Source organism: Chiloscyllium plagiosum, unplaced genomic scaffold (genome assembly GCF_037043375.1).
Source record: "Chiloscyllium plagiosum isolate Xiang-an unplaced genomic scaffold, Cpla_swu_hap1 HiC_scaffold_18, whole genome shotgun sequence".
Lineage (NCBI taxonomy): Eukaryota > Metazoa > Chordata > Chondrichthyes > Orectolobiformes > Hemiscylliidae > Chiloscyllium > Chiloscyllium plagiosum.
Genome location: NW_028270156.1, coordinates 11,868,027 through 11,890,407, shown reverse-complemented (window position 1 = coordinate 11,890,407; position 22,381 = coordinate 11,868,027). Strand labels below are relative to the sequence as shown.

The following is a 22,381-nucleotide window of genomic DNA, read 5'->3' as shown; positions in this document are numbered from 1 at the left end:
CATATGTGGGATTTACGGACTGGGGGGGGATTGTTTTCCATGGTTGGAATTGTTTCATTTTCAGCCTCTGTTTCGATATTTACAGGGGTGGCTTTTAAAACTTTGGTTGTACTTCAGCCCCACCCGCCTGACCTACGGGCACACAGTGTGGAAGAGGGGTGGTGGCTGACAAGAAGGAGGGTTTCCTCATGTTCCTGCTCTTGCCCTTAGCCAAAAGACATCAACAAGTCCTAATGAAAGGTTCCGACCTGAACCACCAACTCCCCATCTCCTCTGATGCTGCCTGACCTGCTGTGCTTTTCCCAGCTCCATCTTTATCCACTGCGACTCTCCATCATCTGCAGTTCTCATTATCTCCATCAACAGGTCCAAGCAGTGGCCAGGGATTGAGTCAAAATACCCCACATCTACCCATAGTTCACAGTTACATCCACACTTGTGTGTCCATTGAGATGCAATATTCACTGACCTCTAGTGATTGGTGGACACCACAGGAGCTGAAGCACATTATTGCCTTAATAAAGATATTTTGGGTTAGTTTTGATAAGCAAACATTGCAGTTCAGTGAGTTTCTGCTTGGCTTTTGTTTTTTGTTCCTGTGCACTAGCAGGGACTCTCTAACCTGTTGAAGTTTTATTTTTAAGAGTTGATCATCAACTTTGTCCACTGCACTTCAAATGATTATATTTAAGTTGAAACTTGAAACTCCACTAAAGATAAAAGAACACTGTATTACTTCTAATTGTTACATGATTAACTATAATAACACTTAAGGGTTCCATTTCATATCTTGTTTTATTCATGAGTAGAATTATCAATTCAGTTCTCATGACAATTACACTTGTCAAATGCCTTCTGTTCCTTTTGTGAACCTGCTTCAGTGGATCTACATGAAGTAGCAACACATCTATGGGAACTAGGGGCAAGTCCTGACTGTTTCTTTACCAAGTTATATTTAGAAGTGAAAGAAAATATTCATTAAAGCAAGGCACAAAACCTGGTGCAGGAACACATTGAAATTCAGAACTGAAGATATCATTCTTTCTCTCTCTCTCTGACTTTCCCTCTCCCTCTCCCTCCCCAAGAGAGAAACACAGAGGGATGAATATTAGTAATGCCTGGTTCTTATGATTTTCTAACATGATAATGACTTTCAAACAAATCTTGTTTGATGGTCTTGGCAGTATTTGATTGACTTTGTGGGACCATGTAGAAGTATTTGTTGTAACTAAACCATTCGAGATAGAAATGCAATACCGTATTAATGTGCCTCCCAGCTTGTGTGTCACATAACCTCCACTTTGAGGTACTCACTGCAGACATCCATCTTACAGACAGCTCAGCAAACAGAGAGTACAAATCAGACTGCCACAATGTGAGCTGGGGTTAGAGTGAAGCTGAAATCATGTGTAGAAAAGTTTCTAACAGCGGAGTGTGGGAGCTCTGAAAATGGTGAAAAGCCACAGGAAATCACTGAAAAGGAACAGAGAAGCAGGCTGCAGCTAAATGACCCAGTAAGACATGATGGCTACAAATGTTCCACCTCTGAGCCCAGTCGAGAAAAACATCTACATGAAATAGACATGGCAGGTCTTCCACTTGCAATGAGCAAGGTTGTGACAGATTTAATTAACAAGCCAAAGCAAATGCTAATAGCTCGCATTATTATTTTTATTGGAGAGAGGCTGTTTCAACATATATTTCTCTCCAAATCTTTCTGTAAATGAAGAATACTGCAGAGACTTTGAAAGGCATGTAGGCTTACTGCAAACTCCAAGTGAACATAACTTTTGAATGGTATACGGTCAATATTAGAACTCAAGGTGAAAAAGACTCCGTTAACATTGTTCACACAATCCTGTGAATTTGCGCCACTGAAAGATGATCTTTAGAGATTAGACAGTATTAGGCATGGAAGATTCCACAGTGAGATCACATCTACTGAGAGAGGAGAAATTTACTTTGAGGAAAGGAATCAATATGTGCAGATTCACTGACATTGTGTGCCAGCAACCAGAATATACAGATGGAAGAACAGATCGGGCTTTATATTATGCTGATAGATATTCCAGACAGAAAGGGCAGAAAGACAATGAAGAGGGTTAAATGCTGCAGAAGGTACCACACAATTTTCCACAGAAGCCAGTAGGAAGCACAACAAGGAGCTACAGATCATAGAGTCGCAGACTCATACAGCACGGAAGCAGGTCCTTCATTCCAACTCGTCCATGCTAACCAGTCATCCCAATCCAACCTAGTCCTGTTTGCCTGCGTTTGGCCCATATCTCTCTAAACCTTTCCTATTCATACACCAATCCAGATGCCTTTAAAATATTGTAATTGTACCCACTCCCCAGAGGAGGTTTACATGAATGACCCCAGGATGAAGAACTTGTCACATGAGGGGCAGTTGAGGACTCTGCTTCTGTACTCGATGGAGTTTAGAAAGACGAGGAGGGAATCTCATTAAAACTTACAGAATATTGAGAGGCCTGGACAGAGTGGATATGGAGAAGCTGTTTTCACGAGGAGGAGAGATTAAGACTCGAGGGCACAGCCTCAGAATGAAGGGTGACTCTTTGGAACTGAGATGAGGAGGAATCTCTTCAGCCAGAGGGTGGTGAATCTGTGGAAGTCATTACTGCAGAGGCCTATGGAGGTGAAGTCAGTAAGTGTATTTAAAACAGAGACAGATAGGTTCTTGATTAGTAAGAGGATTAAAGTTTATGGGGAGAAGGCAGTAGAATGGGGTTGAGAAACATATCAACTATGATCAAGTGGAGTGGACATGATGGGCTGAATGGCCTAATTCTGCTCCTATAACTTATGGACTTATGGCTTATGATCAACAATCCACTTCTCTGCTTTACTTTTAATGTCTCACTATCTTTGAGTTCTCTTTCCACCTATCCAATTCACTCATTACCTTCACCCCATCGTAAATATTAATATCATGTTTTCCTAGTTACTAGCAGACCTGAAGAAGGATCGCTGGTCTTGAAACAGTAATTCTGCTTTTTCTGCATACCCACTGAGTTTCTCCAGCAATATCTGTTTTTGTTTCAAATGGCCAGCATCAGTAGTTCTTTGTTTTAATTTAAACTTTAGGATAGTTGGATTGCTTGATTGTGATCATTATTTAAGATAAAATAAACTCACATCAATTTGCATCAATGAACAAGAAAACAAAAACCTATTTAGTATAACAAACCTGATCTTTAACGAATGGAAAGATGAATTATTACTTAATAATCTGCCAATTTAAACTGTACTCCCTTTAAATCTATACACGTACACATTCATTCACAAATAGGATGAACACAACAGAAAAGACAGTCTGTTTAGCAAGAGTATCATGTTGAAAAGGAACAAATTATATGGATCAAGAGTTCAGCTGACAAAAGTGAGACTAGGTGACTTTCTCAAAGTTCCTTTGATTTTTAGTGCTGATATTCCATTGGGGGTACCTTCAGCTATCCTCAAATCAGTAACTAGGAGAAGGTGAAGACTGCAGATGCTGGAGACTCAGAGTCGAAAAGTGTGGCGCTGGAAAAGCACAGCAGGTCAGGCAGCATCCGAGGAGCAGGAGAATCGACGTTTCGGGTATAAGCCCTTCATTAGGAATGTGGAGGGGGTAGGGGATAAAGAGTGGGTTGGGGATGGGGCTGGGGTAAGGTAGATAGGAAGGCAATAGGTGGATGTAGATGGAGGGTAATTGTGATTGGTCCATGGGGAGGGTGGAGCGGATAGTTGGGAAGGACGGCACAGTGACTCAGTGGTTAACGCTGCTACCTCACAGCGCCAGGGACCCGGGTTCGATTCCCACCTCGGGCAACTGTCTATGGGGAGTTTGCTCATTCTCCCCATGTCTGTGTGGGTTTTCTCCACATACTCCAGTTTCTTCCCATAAAGAAGTGCAGGTTAGCTGCATTAGTCATGCTAAATTACCAATCGTGTTCAGGGATGTGTAGATTAGGTGCATTAGTCAAGGGTAAATGTCGGGGAATGGGTCTGGGTGGGTTACTCTTCAGAGGGTCAGTATGGACTTATTGGGCCAAATATCTTGTTTCCACACTGTAGCGATTCTATGAAGGAAGGTAGACAGGTGGGACAGATCAAAAGGACAGTGCCGAGTTGAACGGTTGGACCCTCCACACCTGTTACTTGCCCTTGCCGCTGCAAAAGGTGTAAAACCTGCGTCCACACCTCCCCTCTCACCTCCATCCAAGGCCCCAAATGTTCCCTTCACATCTGGCAGAGTGGTTCCTGCACGTCCACCCACCTCATCTACTGCAGCCACTCCTCTCAATGTGGTCTCCTCAACATTGGAGAGCCAGGATGCCAACTCGCAGAGTGTTTCAGGGTCACACCCACTGCCCTGTGGCCGACCATTTCAACTCCCTCATCCACTCCCCCAAGGACATGTAAGTCCTGGGCCTCTTCCAAGTGCAAGTCCCCAGATAACTGGAGGAAGAATGCTTAATCTTTTGCCTTGAGACTCTTCAACCACATGACATCAACATCGACTTCACTAGTTTCCAAATCTCCCCTCCCTCCACCTCATTCCAGGTGCAACACTCCAACTCAGCACAGCCCTCTTGACCTAACCCACCTGTTCATCTTCCTTCCCAGCTATCCTATCTTAGATTTGAGGGGTATTTGCTGGCAAGTAAAGTTGGATGAATGCAGAAACTTTCTCTCTACAATACAGATACTATTCAGAGGATACAGAGAAGTGTTGTGTGCTGCTTGGTATTTCCATGGTAGACAAACAGGAGACTAGAAGAACACAGCAAGCCAGGCAGCATCAGGAGCTGGAGAAATCGACATTTCGGGACGAGACCCTTCATCAGGATGGTGGGTGGGTAAAGGGAGCTTAGAAATAAATAGAGGCAGGTGGGGCTAGGAAAAAGGTAGGTGGGATAGCAATAGACGGATGAGGGAAGGGTGTTATTGTGACAGGCAGTGGGAAAGGTGGAATGGATAGATGGGAAGGAAGATGGACAGGGTCAGGTCAAGGAGGTGGGGGAGAGAGTAAGGGCTGGACATGGGATGAGGTTAGCATGGGCCAATAGAGAAGCTATAGGTTCATCTAAGCAAAGGTGCAGACCTCAAGAGATAGTAGTTATCTTCCTTGAATGGAAGATATAATGGATGATCTACCAGTTTATGAATATATGTGCTGTACAAAGATACATGTGAATAAACAACTGCTGACCACAGTCAATATCCACTGTGACTGAAAGATAAGGTTTGCAAGATGATACCAAACAAAAATGTGCAATTAAATTTTTCAAAAGTTAATGACATTTATGCACTGACAGTAAAAGAAATTTGCCCACATCCCCAAAAACACACTCTAAAATAGAATGCTGAAATAGATTAGAAAAGAATAGAATCATGGAATAGAATCCCTCTCATGTTAAAACAGGCCATTTAACCCATCAAGTCCACACTGACCCTCTGAAGAGCACCCAAACCCACTCCATCCCTGTAACCCCAAGCTACCTAGTCTGCACATCCCTGAACACTATGGGCAATTTAGCTTGGTCAATGCACCTAACCTTCATATCTTTGGTCTGAACCGTGTGGGGCAAACAATGAATTCCCCCAGTAGTGTAAGACCCGCAAAATAGGGCTTGGAGAAACTCTATTGCAGTTCAACCAATGGGTTATGTTTGCATCAAGGTGGTTAACGTAAATAGGACATTGCTATATTTGGATCATGAATGATTGCCTGGACATGTTCTTTGCTTGATAACATTTTTATCAGTATCAATGTAGGAGTGACAATTTGACAGTTGAGTCTGACCAAATTCCTCTTCAAAGCGTTTTCTTCAAGCTGCCTATCTGCTGCAGAGCATCTACAAAGAATGCTACTCTTGTTGGAGAAGTAACAGCTGGATGTGACATACAAGTAAGAGAACATCACTGATATGCTGTCAACAGTCGCACTCCCTGCACAGAAAGGAAAGGGTGGGGTGATAGTGTTTTTTCAGATCCAATAAAAAACTGCAGCTCCATATGCTCCGAACTCAGCAGAGAAATTGAAGCTAACAGGTAAACGCCTTTCACAGATCAAGTTAACCAGCCAACAAGATGAAACTCTCCAAGTGTTACAAGAAATGAAGATGAAGATTTTTGGCCTAAAAGCATTGAGAACATTCCTGTGTTTATTGGGCATATAAGAGGTGTATTAATAGCCCAAGGCAGCATATTGTATAGAGGGAATGGATTCATTATCCCTCAGAAGTAGAGAGGAGTGACACTAACATATAACCATAGAAGGCACCAGGGAGTTTAGGCTGAATAAGGCAAGAGAAACACTTTACTGACCAAACATGTGCAACTAAAGATCAGTCAGTGCAGGACTTGTAATGAAAACTAACCTAAGCAAGCTGGAGCTAGGCAGCCACTGATAACAAAAGAAATCCCAGACAGATCATGGATGAAACAGGGAGCAGACTTCTTCACTCCTGCAGGAATTAATTATCTTGTCACTGTAGATTATTATTCTGGCCACTGGGCTTTCTCTAACATCCAGTGGTGACATTTTGGAATGTCTGAAAGCACATTCCAGATGTTGTGATAAGCAACAATGGCCCTCCATCCAGAAGTGAAGAATTCAGCTGCTTCCTAATGGATTGGCTATTTCAACACTGCATTGTTCCCACGTTATCCCCAGTCAAATAGAAAGGCTAATGTAGCAGTGAAAAGCACCAAAGGTTTTACTAACGATCAAGCAAATCCAACACAGATGTATAAAAGGAAACCCCGAGAGGAGAAACATGCCAACTGAAGGTGTGGAGAGTTGTCCAGTGAGACAAATGTCACACTGCTCCCAAACTACACTTCCAGAAGGGCGAAGACTGCTGAAGGCAGCAGCAGTAACAACTGTGAGTGGCAAAATCAAGATACAGTGGCAGAAAGCTAAAAATTCATTTTGACAAGATTGGTAAACCACTACAACAATGAACAACAACAATACTCACATGTCCATTATAAAGCAGGCATCAATTAAAGACAGTGTATGATTCAAATGTGCGGAGACTTGAGTATAATGAACTGTTAATACAGTTGTGTGTATTGTATGTAACATGGTTGCTCATAATGTAATTGACAATGCATGCATTTCTTTCTGTTTATTTGTATAAAAGGGAGGAGATTTGAGATAGAATTGCAACACTGTACTAATGCACTCTTGGGTTGCCATAGTCCTGAGGCTGTCACTCAGGTATCAATCTTATGAACAATTCTGTATTTATTATAATAAGGTCAACCAAGGGGACCCCGGAGAATATGAGTTCCCTGACTGGTGCTGTTAGTCTGGTCCATTCAGGGAGCCCTGGCTAATAAAAAAGAACAGGAGTGTCAGACAACCTGCTCACTCTGAGAGCTGGCTCTGAGGGAGCTGGATCAGTGTCAAAGACTCTCCATGTGTAAATAAAGGGTGACTTGGTGGCAGGGTACTGGCCTCTGTGGAGTTATTTCACTGGCGATGAGAGTGGGATGCTGAGAAACCATTTGGTATGTGGGATCAGTGATGTAACAGTGCAAAAGTACCAATGAGCTGAAGCAGAACTGGACTTCAAACAGGCACTACAACTGGTTTTGTCATTGGAAAACACGACAAGTGGAGAATAAGTTGTAGAAAATAGACACCCTCACCAGCTGGTGGAACACCACTTGAGTGAATGCAATTTCATGGCCTTACTTAGGGCACATCCTGAACTGAAGGACTCTTGGTCAGCCCAAAGCAAAATCACAAAACAATGCCAAGCCTTGGCTAAACAGTTAACATTTTCTTCAGGATCCAGACTGACAAGTCATTGTAGTTGCTGTTGGGTTGTCGACTCGGGACAATAAAAAGAATCCTAGACCGAAGTTGAGTAAGAGAACTCATAGGCTGGTATCCGAGAGAGTGTACATCCTGGAAAGTCCACCTACAGCTGGTTTGGAACAGCTAAATTGCTTAGCAACATCCAAATCAGAACCAATCAAAATAAACATCTGGCTAAGTGGTAACCCGGTTCTAATGGAGGTCGATAACAATGCGGCCATTTCAGTGATCGCAGAATCGGTCATCAACAAAATTCGCTCTGGACTCCAATCCTTTCATCTGTGCAATAATTTGGCTAGACTGAGACCCTATAACAGGAAACCTTTAAAGATTAAGGGTATAACTTTGGTTCCCATCTTTATGGGAAGCAGCTGGTTCAGTTTCCACTGATTGGAGTAAAAGGCTCAGGCCCAGGTTTTACGAGGCAAAACTGGTTGAAAAATATTCACTGAGATTAGCTCATCATTTTTTTAAAATTCGAAAATAGCTGTTTGAGTGAAGACCTAATTAAATATCCAAAAGATTTTTGGGAAGGTCCAGGGACTATCAAAGAAGCCAATGTCAACTTGCATGTTGACCAGAAAGTAATCCCATGAGTCTGCAAGACCCACTCAGTGCATTTGGGTAAAGGTAGAGGCTGAATTCAGAAAGCTGGAAAGCAAGGGAATTATCAAACCAGTCCCATTTGGGGAAGGGTAGCACCATACAGATTTTGAAGCTCACAAGTCTGTTCACCTGTGTGACAATTTCAAACAAATGATAAATTACTTTTCGCAAGGGTGGGCGGGGGGCTGCCTTCACAAAACTGAACATGAGCCATGCGTTTAAGATGAGGATTCCCAGAAGTATGTTACAATAATATTCATAAGGGTTTGCACCAACATATGAGACTGCCATTTGGGGTACTATCAGCCTGTGCCATTTTTCAGAGGACAATGGAGAACATTTTACATGTTTACCCCAGTGCAACATTTATCTGGATGATGTGCTAATAACAGGGAAGACCAATTAGGAGCACTGAGAGAACTTGGACATGGTCCTTAGGTCTTTGTCCCAGGTGGGTGTACATCTTAGAAAGGAAAAATGTGTGGTCCAGGCACACCAAGTGACCAACTTTGGCTACAGAGTCAACAAGAGTGGATTACACCCATTGGAAGATCAATGGTGTCCTGGATTCCAAATCCTCACTGGAGCGTATGTCTTTCCTTGGGCTGGTGAATTATTATGGAAAGTTCATATATAACCTGGCCTCCAACCTGGCACCTTTGCATCAGTCCTTAAAAAATGGGTCAGCCTTGGAAATGGTCATGCAGCCAAGCAATGCTTTCCAGGAAGTGAAGAAACGGCTGTGATCCTCTAAGGTATTAGCACACTCTGATCCCAAGCAAGATCTGGTATGCTATGACCATTTTCTATACTTTCTCCAACTCTCCCGATCTTGACATTGTCTACAGACTTACTGACCCAACCATCTATATTCTCATCCAAGTCATTTCTATATATATCACAAATGACGGACGTCCCAGTATGGATATCCTGTAATTCTTTGAAAAGGTGACGAAGGAGGTTGATGAGGGGAAAGCGGTAGATGTGGTATATATGGATTTTAGTAAGGCGTTTGATAAGGTTCCCCATGGTAGGCTACTGCAGAAAATACGGAGATATGGCATTGAGGGTGAGTTGGAGGTTTGGATTAGGAATTGGCTGGATGGAAGAAGACAGAGGGTAGTAGTTGATGGCAAAGTTTCTTCATGGAGTGCCGTCACTAGCAGTGTTCCGCAAGGATCTGTTTTGGGACCATTGCTGTTTGTCATTTTTATAAATGACCTGGAAGAGGGGTTAGAAGGTTGGGTGAGCAAGTTTGCGGATGATACGAAAGTCGGAGGAGTTGTTGACAGTGAGGAAGGATGTGGCAGGTTACAGCAGAATATAGAGAAGCTGCAGAGCTGGGCAGAAAGGTGGCAAATGGAATTCAATGTAGCTAAGTGTGAGGTGATTCACTTTGGGAAGAATAACAAAAAGATGGGGTACTGGGCTAATGGTCGGATACTTGGTAGTGTGGATGAGCAGAGGGATTTTAGTGTCCATGTACACAGATCTCTGAAAGTTGCCACCCAGGTAAATAGTGCGGTGAGGAAGGCATATGGCGTACTGGCTTTTATTGGTAGAGGAATTGAGTTCCGGAGTCCTGAGGTCATGATGCAGTTGTATAAGACTCTGGTGCGGCCGCATCTGGAATATTGTGTGCAGTTTTGGTCGCCATACTATAGGAAGGATGTGGAGGCACTGGAACGGGTGCAGAGGAGGTTTACCAGGATGTTGCCTGGTATGGAAGGAAGATCGTATGAGGAAAGACTGAGACACTTGGGGCTGTTTTCATTAGAGAAAAGAAGGTTTAGGGGTGACTTGATTGAGGTGTACAAGATGATTAGGGGGTTAGATAGGGTTGACAGTGTGAACCGTTTTCCGCGTATGGAGTCGGGTATTACAAGGGGGCATAGCTTTAAATTAAGGGGGGGTAGATATAGGACTGAAGTTAGGGGTAGGTTCTTCACTCAGCGAGTCGTAAGTTCATGGAATGCCCTGCCAGTAGCAGTGGTGGACTCTCCCTCTTTATGGGCATTTAAGCGGGCATTGGATAGGTATATGGAGGATAGTGGGTTAGTATAGGTTAGGTGGGCTTGGATCGGCGCAACATCGAGGGCCAAAGGGCCTGTACTGCGCTGTATTGTTCTATGTTCTATGTTCTAAAACACCACCAGACATGGACCTACCCACATGGCATTGGGGTTTTATTGGCTCATAGGTGGCCCAATGGAGAGGAATGTCCAATTGTGTATGCATCCAGCACGTTGGATAATGCCGAGTGTAAGTACACCCAGATAGAGAAGGAAGGTTTGCATTCAGGATGTTCTGCCAATGCCTTTATGTAAGGTTAGTTTGTAATAATAACAGACCATAAACCCCTGCTAGGTTGACTTAAAAAAGGACAAGGCAAGGCTGCCCATAACTTCAGGGTGAATTCAGCTGTAGATTCTAATTCTAAGTGTGAATAATTACAAGTTGGAACACCGTCCAGGAGGCCAATGTGGGTGCATTGAGCCACCTCCCCTGGCAGATTCATCACCAGTGGTGCCACCACTGGAAGAGTCTGTCATGGCTTTAAAGTTTCTGGAGTCACTTCCAGTCACAGCTGACAATATTGGACTTTGGACACAGAAAGGTCCAGATTCTGGATCAATGGTGCTGGAAGAGCACAGCAGTTCAGGCAGCATCCGAGGATCTGGTTTCCAGCATCTGCAGTCATTGTTTTTACCTTGTTGATTTTTACAGAAAGGTCCAGTCCTACCCAAACTGAACCAAGCTATCGTAATGGGAGAAACCAAAGGGCCATCACAACCAGAATTGAAACATTTTTGGACCCGGAGAGACCAGATCACAATAGAGGATGGTATATTATTGTGAAGAGCAACAGTGGTTGTCCTGAGTAAAGGTCTCCACCCGACACTGGCTGAACTTCATCAGGGTTAACCAGGGGTCTCTAAAATAATAATGTTGGCAAGACGTTATGTCTGGTGGTCAGGATTGCATTCAAACATAGCCGTGTTGGTGGGGCAGTTCCCAGAGGGTAAAAATGACTGCCAGCAGCTTCCCAACCTTCATGGGAATGGCCAGTTAAACGTTGACTGTCCACGTCCTTTCATGGATTCAATGTTGTTAGTCATTATGGATGCCCACTCAAAATGTATAGAGCACTGTCAATTTGAAGGTGGAGCTTTGTCTCCAGATGGACCGTGAGGTGGTTACTCTTACCAACACTGTCATGGATAGATACATATACAGATTGGTAATGACAATTGTTCCCTCACCACCAGATCCGATCTAGCAGCTATGTCTTTTCCGACTCAACCAGCCTGAGCAATAGTGCTGCTGCTGAGCCACTGTTCATGGGGAACATTTAAATCCCCACTCAGAGTATATTCTGTGTCCTTCTAACTGTTCCTAGGGTTACTGACTAGTGATACATCGGATTCAGACCCTGTATTACACAGTTGGATACAACTTTGCAACCAACTATCCTAATTATTGTTCTGATTCAGTTCAAAAAGAGTTTGATATAAACAGTCCCAGCAGAGAGGGAGTGAGTGAGTGAATGAGTGTGTGTGAGTGAGTGAATGAGTGAGTGAACGAGTGTGTGACTGAATGAGAGAGGGAGTGAATGAGTGAGTGTCAGTGAGTGAATGAGTGAGTGTCAGTGAGTGAGTGAATAAGTGAGTGAGTGAGTGTCAGTGACTGTCAGTGAGTGAATGAGTGAGTGAGTGAATCAGTCAGTGTTCAGCTTGGCTCTAACCAAAGGTGAGATCAAGCTGTTAGGCACCAGCAGAGGGAGCAAGAGCACAGCCAGTAATGGCCCATGGTGAGTGGGAAATGGAAAATGGTTGTTTCAAAAATACAGCCAGGAGGCTGGGGTAAATGAGGAGTTGCAGACTGACAGTAATGTTGTGCTAATGTTAGCTGCAGTGCCAGGAACAAGTCAGGCAGAAGCACCAATAACTGTGCGGGAAGCAACAGCACAGGAAAGTGTTACAACTTGTTCGTGAAAACGCCCGGTTTGCTACTTAGTGGGGTATGCAATACTAACAACAAGGAAAGTATTCAGGATTAGTGAATTGGAGAAGTTAGACGCAGTGTTGTTGCTATGTAAACAACACATGACACATGCTGAAACACAGTTTCACAGAACAGGTACGCAATTATGATTATACAGACATGCAGATATTTATCACCTTGTATTTCATTCATATTCCCTGACTGCTTAGCATAGAATGAGCTCTATGACTACAACCTTAGAGGGAGTGAATAATTTGACATCCGTCTGCATTCATTCACTTCTTTTTTTTAAATTCGTTCACAGGATGTGGGTGTCGTTGACTTGGCCAACATTTATTGCCCGTGCCTAATCTCCCTAGAGAAGATGATGGTGAGCCATCTTCTTGAACTGCTACACACTGCGTGAACACACACTGTGCTCTTTGGGACATCTCAGGATTGTGATCCAGTAACAGTGAAGAAATGGGCATTGTAGTTCCAAGTTTGCATGGCACATGGCTCAGGGGGAAGCAAAAAGTGGTGGTATTAACCTGAATCTTCTTCCCTTGTATTTCTATTTGGGAGAGGCCATGGATTTGAAAGATACTGTTGGACGAGCCTCAGTGAGTTGTTCTTCTCAACCAGTGCTCCCCAGCAAGGTAAACCTAGTCCAATTCAGCTGAGGGGGGTGGTATGAGCAGAGAAAGTGAGTATGGAATTTGTACAGATGTATGAAGAATGGATACCAATGGCAGAAGAGTAGAGGCATTGAATTGTTAGTGAGAGACAGGTTGAGGGGTCTCTGAGCAGTCAGCTGGCCAGCTCCACCATTGAACAGATTTCTTCGAAAGTGACTCTGTCTTTTATTTTGCTTATGCAAGAGCTTGTTGATAAGTTAAGAGGCTTGAACTCAAAATATTCACAGAGCGGAGCGGGCTGCTATATGGCTACTGTGCAGGCACTTGGAATACTCAGGGTTCAGAAGGAAAGTGCAAATCATCACAGTCCCACAGCTGGCATGGGTGGTTGAAATAACTCCATGAAGATTGGTATCCCATCACTACATCATATTTTATTCACATGTACATAGTACGTGACACTGATCCAGCTAGCTCAGAGCCAGGTCCTGAAGTGAACAGAACTTCTGACACCTCTATTTATTTTTTAACTTTTTTTTTCATTTCCCCACACCAATGCCTCACTGCAGTAGTGCTAATTTTTTCCCCCCAGCACCCAAGTGTGAGTAGGTGGACACTTCTTTTTTTTTCTTTCTTTTTCTTATCTTTCCTTTTTTTAATCCCATCACCAAGTCACCCTTTATCTACACATGGAGTGCCTTTGACACTGGTCAGAGCCAGCTCTCAGAGTAAACAGGATGATTGACACTCGTCCTCTTCTTTTTATTTTTCTTTTTTCTTTTTATTTTTTCCCCCAGCACCCATGTTATGTGTGTGTGCAGGTGGACACTTCCTGTTTATATCTGCCACTAGGTTGGCCTGATTGGATCGGGTTAACAGCCCCAATCAGAGAACTCATATTCTCTGAGATCCACCTGGCTGACCTCGTTCCAATCATTACTGTGGTGAGTTTAAGGCAAGCGTCGCCAGCCCTCAGGCAAGTGGAAGGCCAAGCTTGCATGGTGACCTGAGCCCGTACAGGAGTGTAACCCATACTGTTGGCATCACTCTGCATGAGGAGAGACTGTCCAGCTATCTGGGCTAACTGACTTTTAAAGTGAAAGAGATATAGTGAGCATGTGGCATAGTTTTCATGAGCACTTAAAATCAGAAATGTGGATATAGAAATTTATTATCGTACAAACAGTGACAAAAACAGAGCATAGGGAGAACCCATGCATACACAAGAATTTAATGAAGATATGAACAGATTTTGCTGTTATATCTTACACTAAATCACTCTTCTCTAAAGCCAGCATCACACTATGTGACTTAGTTTCATCGATACCACTCAAATGCAAAAGAAATTGAGAAGTTCCTATCACAGTTTTAATTGTGAGTAACACAAGAAAATAGGGCACTTAGTCTTCTTGACTAAGAAGGTGTAATGTGCAGGATTTAATATTATATTATGTGCAGAGATCATGTACATTTACAGTGTTTAACCACTTAATACTATGTCATTGGATTAGTATTCTATTCGGCTTAAGATAAAGCTCTGAACTTGTAGGTTCAAATACCATCATTACAGCGAGTGGGACATAAATTCCATGAATAGATTCAAATTGGAAGCTAATCTCAGTAATGGGGTAATCATAAAGCTGTCATTAGAAACATAGAAAATAGTTGCAAGAGTAGGCCATTCGGCCCTTCGAGCCTGCACCACCATTCAATATGATCATGGCTGATCATGCACTCTCAGTATCTCATTCCCACTTTCTCTCCATACACCCTGACCACTTTAGCCACAAGGGCCACGTCCAGATCCCTCTTGAATATATCTATAAAATTGGCCCCAACAGTGGGAGAGAATTCCACAAGTTCACAACTCTCTGTGTGAAGAAATTCTTCCTCATCTCAGTCCGGAATGGCATCCCCCTTATTCTTAGACTGTGAGCCTTCATTCTGAACTATCCCAACATTGGGAACATCCTTTCCACATCTCACCTGTCAAGTCTCATCAGGGTTTATAAGATTGCCCCTCATTCTTCAATATTCCAGTGAGCACAAGCCCAGTCAATCCAGTCTTTCCTTATATATCAGTCCTGCCATCCCGGGAATCAGTCTGGTGAATCTTCGCTAGACACCCTCAATAGCAACAATATCCTTCCTCAGACGAGGAGCCCAAAACTGGACTCAATACCAAAGATGTGGCCTCACCAAGATGTTGTATAACTGCAGCAAGATATCCTTACTGTGATACTCCAATCCTCTCGCTATGAAGGCCAGCATGCCAGTAGCTTTCCTCACTCCCTGCTGCATTTGCACACCGACCTTCAGTGACTGTTCCACCATGACACCCAGGTCTCGCTGCACCTCATCTTCTCCTAAAAATGCCACCATTCAGATAATCTGCCTTCCTGTCTTTGTCACCAAAGTGGATAACCTCGCATTTATCAAAATTATACTGCATTTGCCAAGTATTTGTCCACTCAGCCAATCTGTCCAAGTCACCCTGCAGCCTCTTAGCAGCTTCCTCACAGTGAACACTGCCATCCAGCTCAGTGTCATCTGCAAATGTGGAGATATTACATTCAATTCGTTCATCCAAATTGTTAATGTATATTGTGAACAACTTGGGGTACCAGCACCAAACCCTGTGATACCCCACTCATTTCTGTCTACCACTGTGAAAAGGATCCATTTATTCCAAACCTCTGTGTCCTGTCTGCCAGCCAGTTCATTGAGGGTGAGTTGGAGGTTTGGATTAGGAGTTGGCTGGCTGGAAGAAGACAGAGGGTAGTAGTGGATGGCAAAGGTTTATCTTGGAGTGCTGTCACTAGCGGTGTTCCGCAAGGATCTGTTTTGGGACCATTGCTGTTTGTCATTTTTATAAATGACCTGGAGGAGGGGTTAGAAGGTTGGGTGAGCAAGTTTGCGGATGATACGAAAGTCGGAGGAGTTGTTGACAGTGAGGAAGGATGTGGCAGGTTACAGCGGGATATAGATAAGCTGCAGAACTGGGCAGAAAGGTGGCAAATGGAGTTCAATGTAGCTAAGTGTGAGGTGATTCACTTTGGTAAGAGTAATAAAAAGATGGGGTACTGGGCTAACGGTCGGATACTTGGAAGTGTGGATGAGCAGAGGGATCTTGGTGTCCATGTACACAAATTTTTGAAAGTTGCCACCCAGGTAAATAGTGCGGTGAAGAAGGCATATGGCGTACTGGCTTTTATTGGTAGAGGAATTGAGTTCCGGAGTACTGAGGTCATGTTGCAGTTGTATAAGACTCTGGTGCGGCCACATCTGGAGTATTGTGTGCAGTTTTGGTCGCCATACTATAGGAAGGATGTGGAGGCACTGGAACGGGTGCAGAGGATGTTTACCAGGATGTTGCCTGGTATGGTAGAAAGATCGTATGAGGAAAGGCTGAGGCACTTGGGGTTGTTTTCATTGGAGAAAAGAAGGTTTAGGGGTGACTTGATAGAGGTGTATAAGATGATTAGGGGTTTAGATAGGGTCGACAGTGAGAATCTTTTTCCACGTATGGAGTCAGCTATTACAAGGGGGCATAGCTTTAAATTAGGGGGGGGTAGGTATAGGACAGATGTTAGGGGTAGGTTCTTTACTCAGCGAGTCGTGAGTTCATGGAATGCCCTGCCAGTAGCAGTGGTGGACTCTCCCTCATTATGGGCATTTAAGCGGGCATTGGATAGGCATATGGAGGATAGTGGGCTAGTGTAGGTTAGGTGGGCTTGGATCGGCGCAACATCGAGGGCCGAAGGGCCTGTACTGCGCTGTATTCTTCTATGTTCTATGTTCACTGAGATGCTGTGTGGAACCTTGTCCAAAGCCTTTTGAAAGTCCTCAAAAATTCCAGAAGATTTGTCAAGCATGATTTCAATTTAGTGAATCCATGCTGACTTGGACTGATTCTGTCACTGCTTTCCAAATGCTTGACTATTACATCCTTAACAATTGACTCCAGCATTTTCCCCACTACCGATGTCAAGCTCACCAGCCTGCAATTACCCATTTTCTCTCTATCTCCTTTTTTAAAGAGTGGGGTGACATTAACTAACTTCCACTCCATTGGAACTCTTCCAGAATCTATAGAATGCTAGAAAATGATCACCAATGCATCCATTATTTCTAGAGCCACTTCCTTCAGTACTCTGGGATGCAGAGCATCAGGCGCTAGAGACTTATTGGGTTTTAGAACAAAGAAAATTCTGGAACAGGAATAGGCCCTTCGACTCTCCAAGCCTGCACAAATCCTCTATCTAAACCTATCAGCTATTTTCTAAGGATCTGTATCCCTCTGCTCCCTGCCCAGTCATGTACCTGTCTAGATACATCTTAAATAACACTATCATGCTTGCCTCTATCACCTCCACTGGAACTTTTCCCAGTACCATTTCCTGAATAAGAATTTCCTTCAGTTCCTCCTTCATGCTTAATCTTCTATCCTCCAGCATTTCCAGAAGGTTGTTTCTGTCCTCCTTAAAGAAGACAGATCCAAAGTATATGTTCAACTGGTCTGCCAGTTTGTTATAGAGTCATAGAGATGTACAGCATGAAAATAGATACTTCAGTCCAACTTGTCCATGCCGACCAGATATCCTGACCTAACCTAGTCCCATTTGCCAGCACTTGACCCATATCTCTCTAAACCCTTCCTATTCATATACCCCTCCAGGTACTTTTTAAATGTTGCAATTGTACTAGCCACCACTACTTCCTCTGGCAGCTCATTCCATACACGCACCATCCTCTGCATGAAAAAGTTGCCCCTTAGGTTCCTTTTATATCTTTCCCCTCTCACCCTAGATCTATGCTTGCTCTTTCTGGACTCCCCCACCCCAGGGAAAATACCTTGTCTATTTATCTTATCCATGCCCCTCATGATTTTATAAGCCTCTAAAAGGTCACCCCTCAGCCTCCGATGCTCCAGGGAAAATAGCTGTTGTTCATAATGAATTCATCTGGTTGTAATGGTAAGGGACCTACATTTGTCTTCACCAAACATTTTTTTCTTCACATATCTACAGACATCTATAGCATATGGCATTGCCTGGTTTAAAAATAAAAGCCATCTTGTTCCTTAATGCCTTTGTCAGCAGATCATAATGTTATAGAGATCAACAGCACAGAAAAAGTTTATTTGGCCCATTGCTTCCACACCAGTCAAAAACAATGACCTAACTATTCTAATCCTGTTTTCCTGGTATTTGGCTCCAGGTCCAGGAATGTTAAACTACCCCCTGACATGTCTAGCAAGCCACTCTGTTCAAAGGAGAATTGCAATGGGGCATCAAATGCTGATCCTACCAATGGGTGCACATATCTCATAAATTGTTTTGTAAGAAACTAAATCATCCTGAATGTCTACAGGCCTCTCTTTCTGGTGAATCAGCACATTGGGTTATTATGACATTTGACTCTGCTCAGAACAGATTCCAAAATAGTTAGTAGATGGCAACATCTCAATGGGACAGCTCTAAATAAAGTTGTCTATTTCCAAAGGGCCTGGAGTCCCCTCCCTCAACAGAAACTACATTCTCGATATTTATTGTGGCCTTGCCATTCTAGGGGATGTAGCACTCGTGTAAGCCTGTAGTTTGCACATGATAAGTCAAGCCAACACAGTTAGACATGGTATTGTTACGCAGACAGTGCCTGACGCAAATTCAAACGTAATTAGGCAAAATTGGCATCCGATTCTAATTAGACAAGCATGCAGATGTTCCTGTCCTCCAACATCAATGTCAACCATGCTCTAAAACACTTACCAGTTAAACAGCTCCATGACTACACCTTAACTTGGAATCCAGTACTGTGCTTATGCCCGTCTGCTGTCTGAAATGTCTGTAGAAACCAACCTGTTTAGGGTAAAAAAAACAAGCGTTCTTTGAAATGTAAAGATATTTTGTCCAGTATATGTCAAGCAGCAGCAACAACCTCAGTATGTTGTGCATTAATTATTTGAATAAAGCAGCTTACCCTCAGAAGGTTTGAGAGAATCCTGAAAGATGACTTATATGTAGAGCAGTGGGTGTGTGTGAGTAATATTTGTCATTCCAGTTCCTTCTATTTTGATCCTGCTATATGAGTTCTCAACAGCGTCTCTCCCTTGTGCTGAAATAGCAGCAACTTACTGCAACAAGATGACACATACTGAAGGAAACTCCTTTGCACCTGCCACTTATTTTAATTGACACCTGTACTGCCTATGGATAGTGCATCCTTGGTAAGTCTAACTCTATTTGCTCCCTCACATTCACCTTTCTCAACTTCCAACCTGTTCCAAATTGATGTTCTGTAAATGAGCTTCCTGAAATATGCTTCAGACATCTTGCAGCACAGTGGTAGTGTTACAACGTGTGGGGTAGAATCTTTGAGTTTGACTTCCAATGCCAGGAAGAGCTGGACATGAAAGCTGTGTTTGTAACATAAGTCGATTGTCAGCCTGTGATTACAATTCGCCTGATGGCAATGGGGTAAGAACTGGGGAGTCTCCTGGTCGATTGATTTGATTTGATTTATTGTTGTCACATGTACCTAAGTACAGTGAAAAGTTTTGTTTTGCGAGCAGTATATGCAAGAACATACGGATCATAGGGTGATTGAACAGAGCAAGGCTACAGCTGCACAGGAGGTGTTCAAAAGCAAGATCGATATTAGATTTGAAGATTGAGCAGTCCATTCAGAAAGGAAGAAAAGACTGACAGACACCTATTTCAACCCCTGGGTACTGGATACTTGCCACCTGTTCCTATGTAAGAACCTAGGTATGAGGCAGATCCACAAAAAAAAACTTGATAGAAGAAGAGAAGCAAGAGAACAGCGTTGAAGCAAAATGGCTTTAATGTGGAAGAAAAGTTCTGAAGAAGTGTTTGTGAACTCGAAACATTAATTCTACTTCTGCTCCACAGCTGCTGCCAGAATTTGCCAGCAACTTCTGTTTTTATGTTTATGCTTGTGCTGCTTTAAAAGTACATCTGGAGTATTGATTTATTGATTTAAAGTAGCCTCTTCCTCCATTCAGAACTGCAGTCCACTGTAGAATTTTATATCGTTTGTCTATTTGCCAAATCAAGTTGTTTGGAGTGCAATTCCTCCACTTCCTTACTGATGTTTCAGATCTATGTCAGATTTGAGAATGATATTGATACCCAGCTTTACCACTAGTTTTAACATGTACCTTGAATGTGCCAGGTTATGGTGTAAGTATTCATTCTTCCTTTGCTTAAAAGCATTTTGAATTTACTGCTCAGTAGCAGTTAGAATTTGTACTGGGTTTGTTGAATTCCTCAGGGAAGGAATTGGTCTTGGCCTGTTATATGCATTGCTGAAAATGTGTTGCTGGAACAGGAATCCTGAAGAAGGGCTTATGCCCGAAACGTCGATTCTCCTGTTCCCTGGATACTGCCTGACCTGCTGCGCTGTTCCAGCAACACATTTTCAGCTCTGATCTCCAGCATCTGCAGACCTCACTTTCTCCTTTCCTGGTAGGGTGAAAGGGAGAATTTGCATTTACAAACCCCCTATCACACATTGATTTAATTTATTATTGTCATATACCGAGATACAGTGATAAGTATTGTCTTGCACGGTAACCAGACAAATCGTGCCTTACATAAGTACACAGGTCCTGGGGATTTATCCACCTTTATTTTAAGTCATCCAGCACCTCCTCCCCTGCAATATGGAGATTTTTCAAGATGTTACCATCTATTTCCACACATTCTGTATCTTCCATGTCCTTCTCCATAGTAAACACTGATGCAAAATATTCAATTAGTATCTCCCTCCATCTCCTGCGGTTCCACACAAAGGCCGTCTTGCTGATATTTTAAGGCTCCTATTCTCTCCCTACTTATCCTTTTGCTCTTAATGTATTTATAAAATCCTTTTGGATTCTCCTTAACCCTATTTGCCAAAGCTATCTCATGTTCCCTTTTTGCCCCCATGATTTCCCTCTTAATTTACTCCTATTGCCTTCATATGCTTCTAAGGATTCACTTGATCTCTACTCTCTGTACCTGATATACGCTTATTCCTTTCTCTTGACCAGAAACTCAATTTCTCTAGTACTCCAACATTCCCTACACCTACCAGCCTTGCCTTTCACTCTAACAGGCACACGCTGTCTCTGCACTCTCATTATCTCACTTTTGAAGGCTTCCCATTTTCCAACCATTCCTTTACCTGCGAAAATTCACCGCCAATCAACATTTGAAAGCTCTTGCCTAATACTGTCAAAATTGGCCATTCTCCAATTTAGAACTTTAACTTTTAGATGCTGTCTATCCTTTTCCATCTTTTAAAACTAATAGAATTATAGTCACTGTCCCTAAAGTGTTCCACCACTGACACCTCAGTCACTTGTCCTGCCTTATTTCTCAAGGGTAGGTAAAGATTGAATGAAAAGGGCCTGTTCTTCAGTTTGCAGCAATATTTCTTCATTTCCTTTGGGTATGGACTGCTCATGTCTTGGCATGGGATTTCATTGAGAGTACCTGTTGGCTTTTGTAGCAGTGATAGCATAGCAAAGAGATATTGTTGTGTCTACTATGATCTGTCAGCCTGGTGTTGTCAATCTTGCTTTGCAATTCCATGATCCAAACAGTTTTGAAGGAATGTTGCACTGTCAAAAGTGTAGTCTTTTACATGGGATGTTCTTCCAAGGTTCCATTTGACCTCTTGAGGGTGATTGGAAAAGGCTCAATGACGTGACTCAGAGAAGAGCAATTGTGTTCCTTTCCATGTCCAGGTCAACATTTTTACCCACTGTGACTATCCACAAAACAAGCAATTTCAATGCTGGTTGTTAAAGGGTGTCAGTTGCAAACTGACTACTGAATTTCCTACAGAATAGCAGGGGCTATATGCTGTGAAACTGAATGACCATACGACATAGGAGAAGAAGTAGGATATTGCACATATCGAGTCTGCTCTGCCAAGCAATGACCTGCTGGCTGATCAAGACTGACCTGAGAATCCTCAACTTCACTTTCCTAATCCTTTCCCAATTACCCTTGCTTCCTTTAGTGATTAAAAAAATCTGTTCATTGCAGCCTTGAAAATACTTAAAATGCCAGTCCAGATTGTGATGGCAATTGTAAACCATTACCCATTAATGCAATGCAAAAATACAGCAATGTCATGCAAAAATCTAACTTTGATCTTCGACACTTAATGATCATAGACTTGTTAGTATATCCAATTGGTTCTGCTAGTTTCTTAGAGAATGATATGCGACATGTGTCCACTTAGGACGCATGTTATAGAGTCATAAAGCTGTACAGCATGGACACACACCCTTTGATCC

At 42.9% G+C, this 22,381-nt stretch overlaps 1 protein-coding gene across 24 annotated transcripts in view; it reads left to right on the top strand.

Annotated features, from left to right (window-relative positions):
- LOC122557643 (follitropin subunit beta-like) overlaps positions 1 to 22,381 on the top strand; it is a 104,401-nt gene that overhangs the window by 19,516 nt on the left and 62,504 nt on the right. For 4 of the 24 annotated variants that reach the window (XR_015760097.1, XM_087996304.1, XM_087996296.1 and 1 more), the window contains one exon: positions 12,756 to 12,821. The exons of 13 other annotated variants lie outside the window; for them this stretch is intronic. Coding sequence is in view for 4 of the 11 variants with exons in the window: in XM_087996296.1 (XP_087852422.1) it covers positions 12,756 to 12,821 (66 nt within the window). In the remaining 7 variants the exon portion in view is untranslated. Of the gene's footprint in view, positions 1 to 85; positions 1,814 to 5,784; positions 7,132 to 12,755; positions 16,044 to 22,381 lie in introns of those variants that run through there. 7 more of the 24 variants (XR_015760099.1, XR_015760102.1, XM_087996299.1 and 4 more) reach the window with 4 other exon arrangements.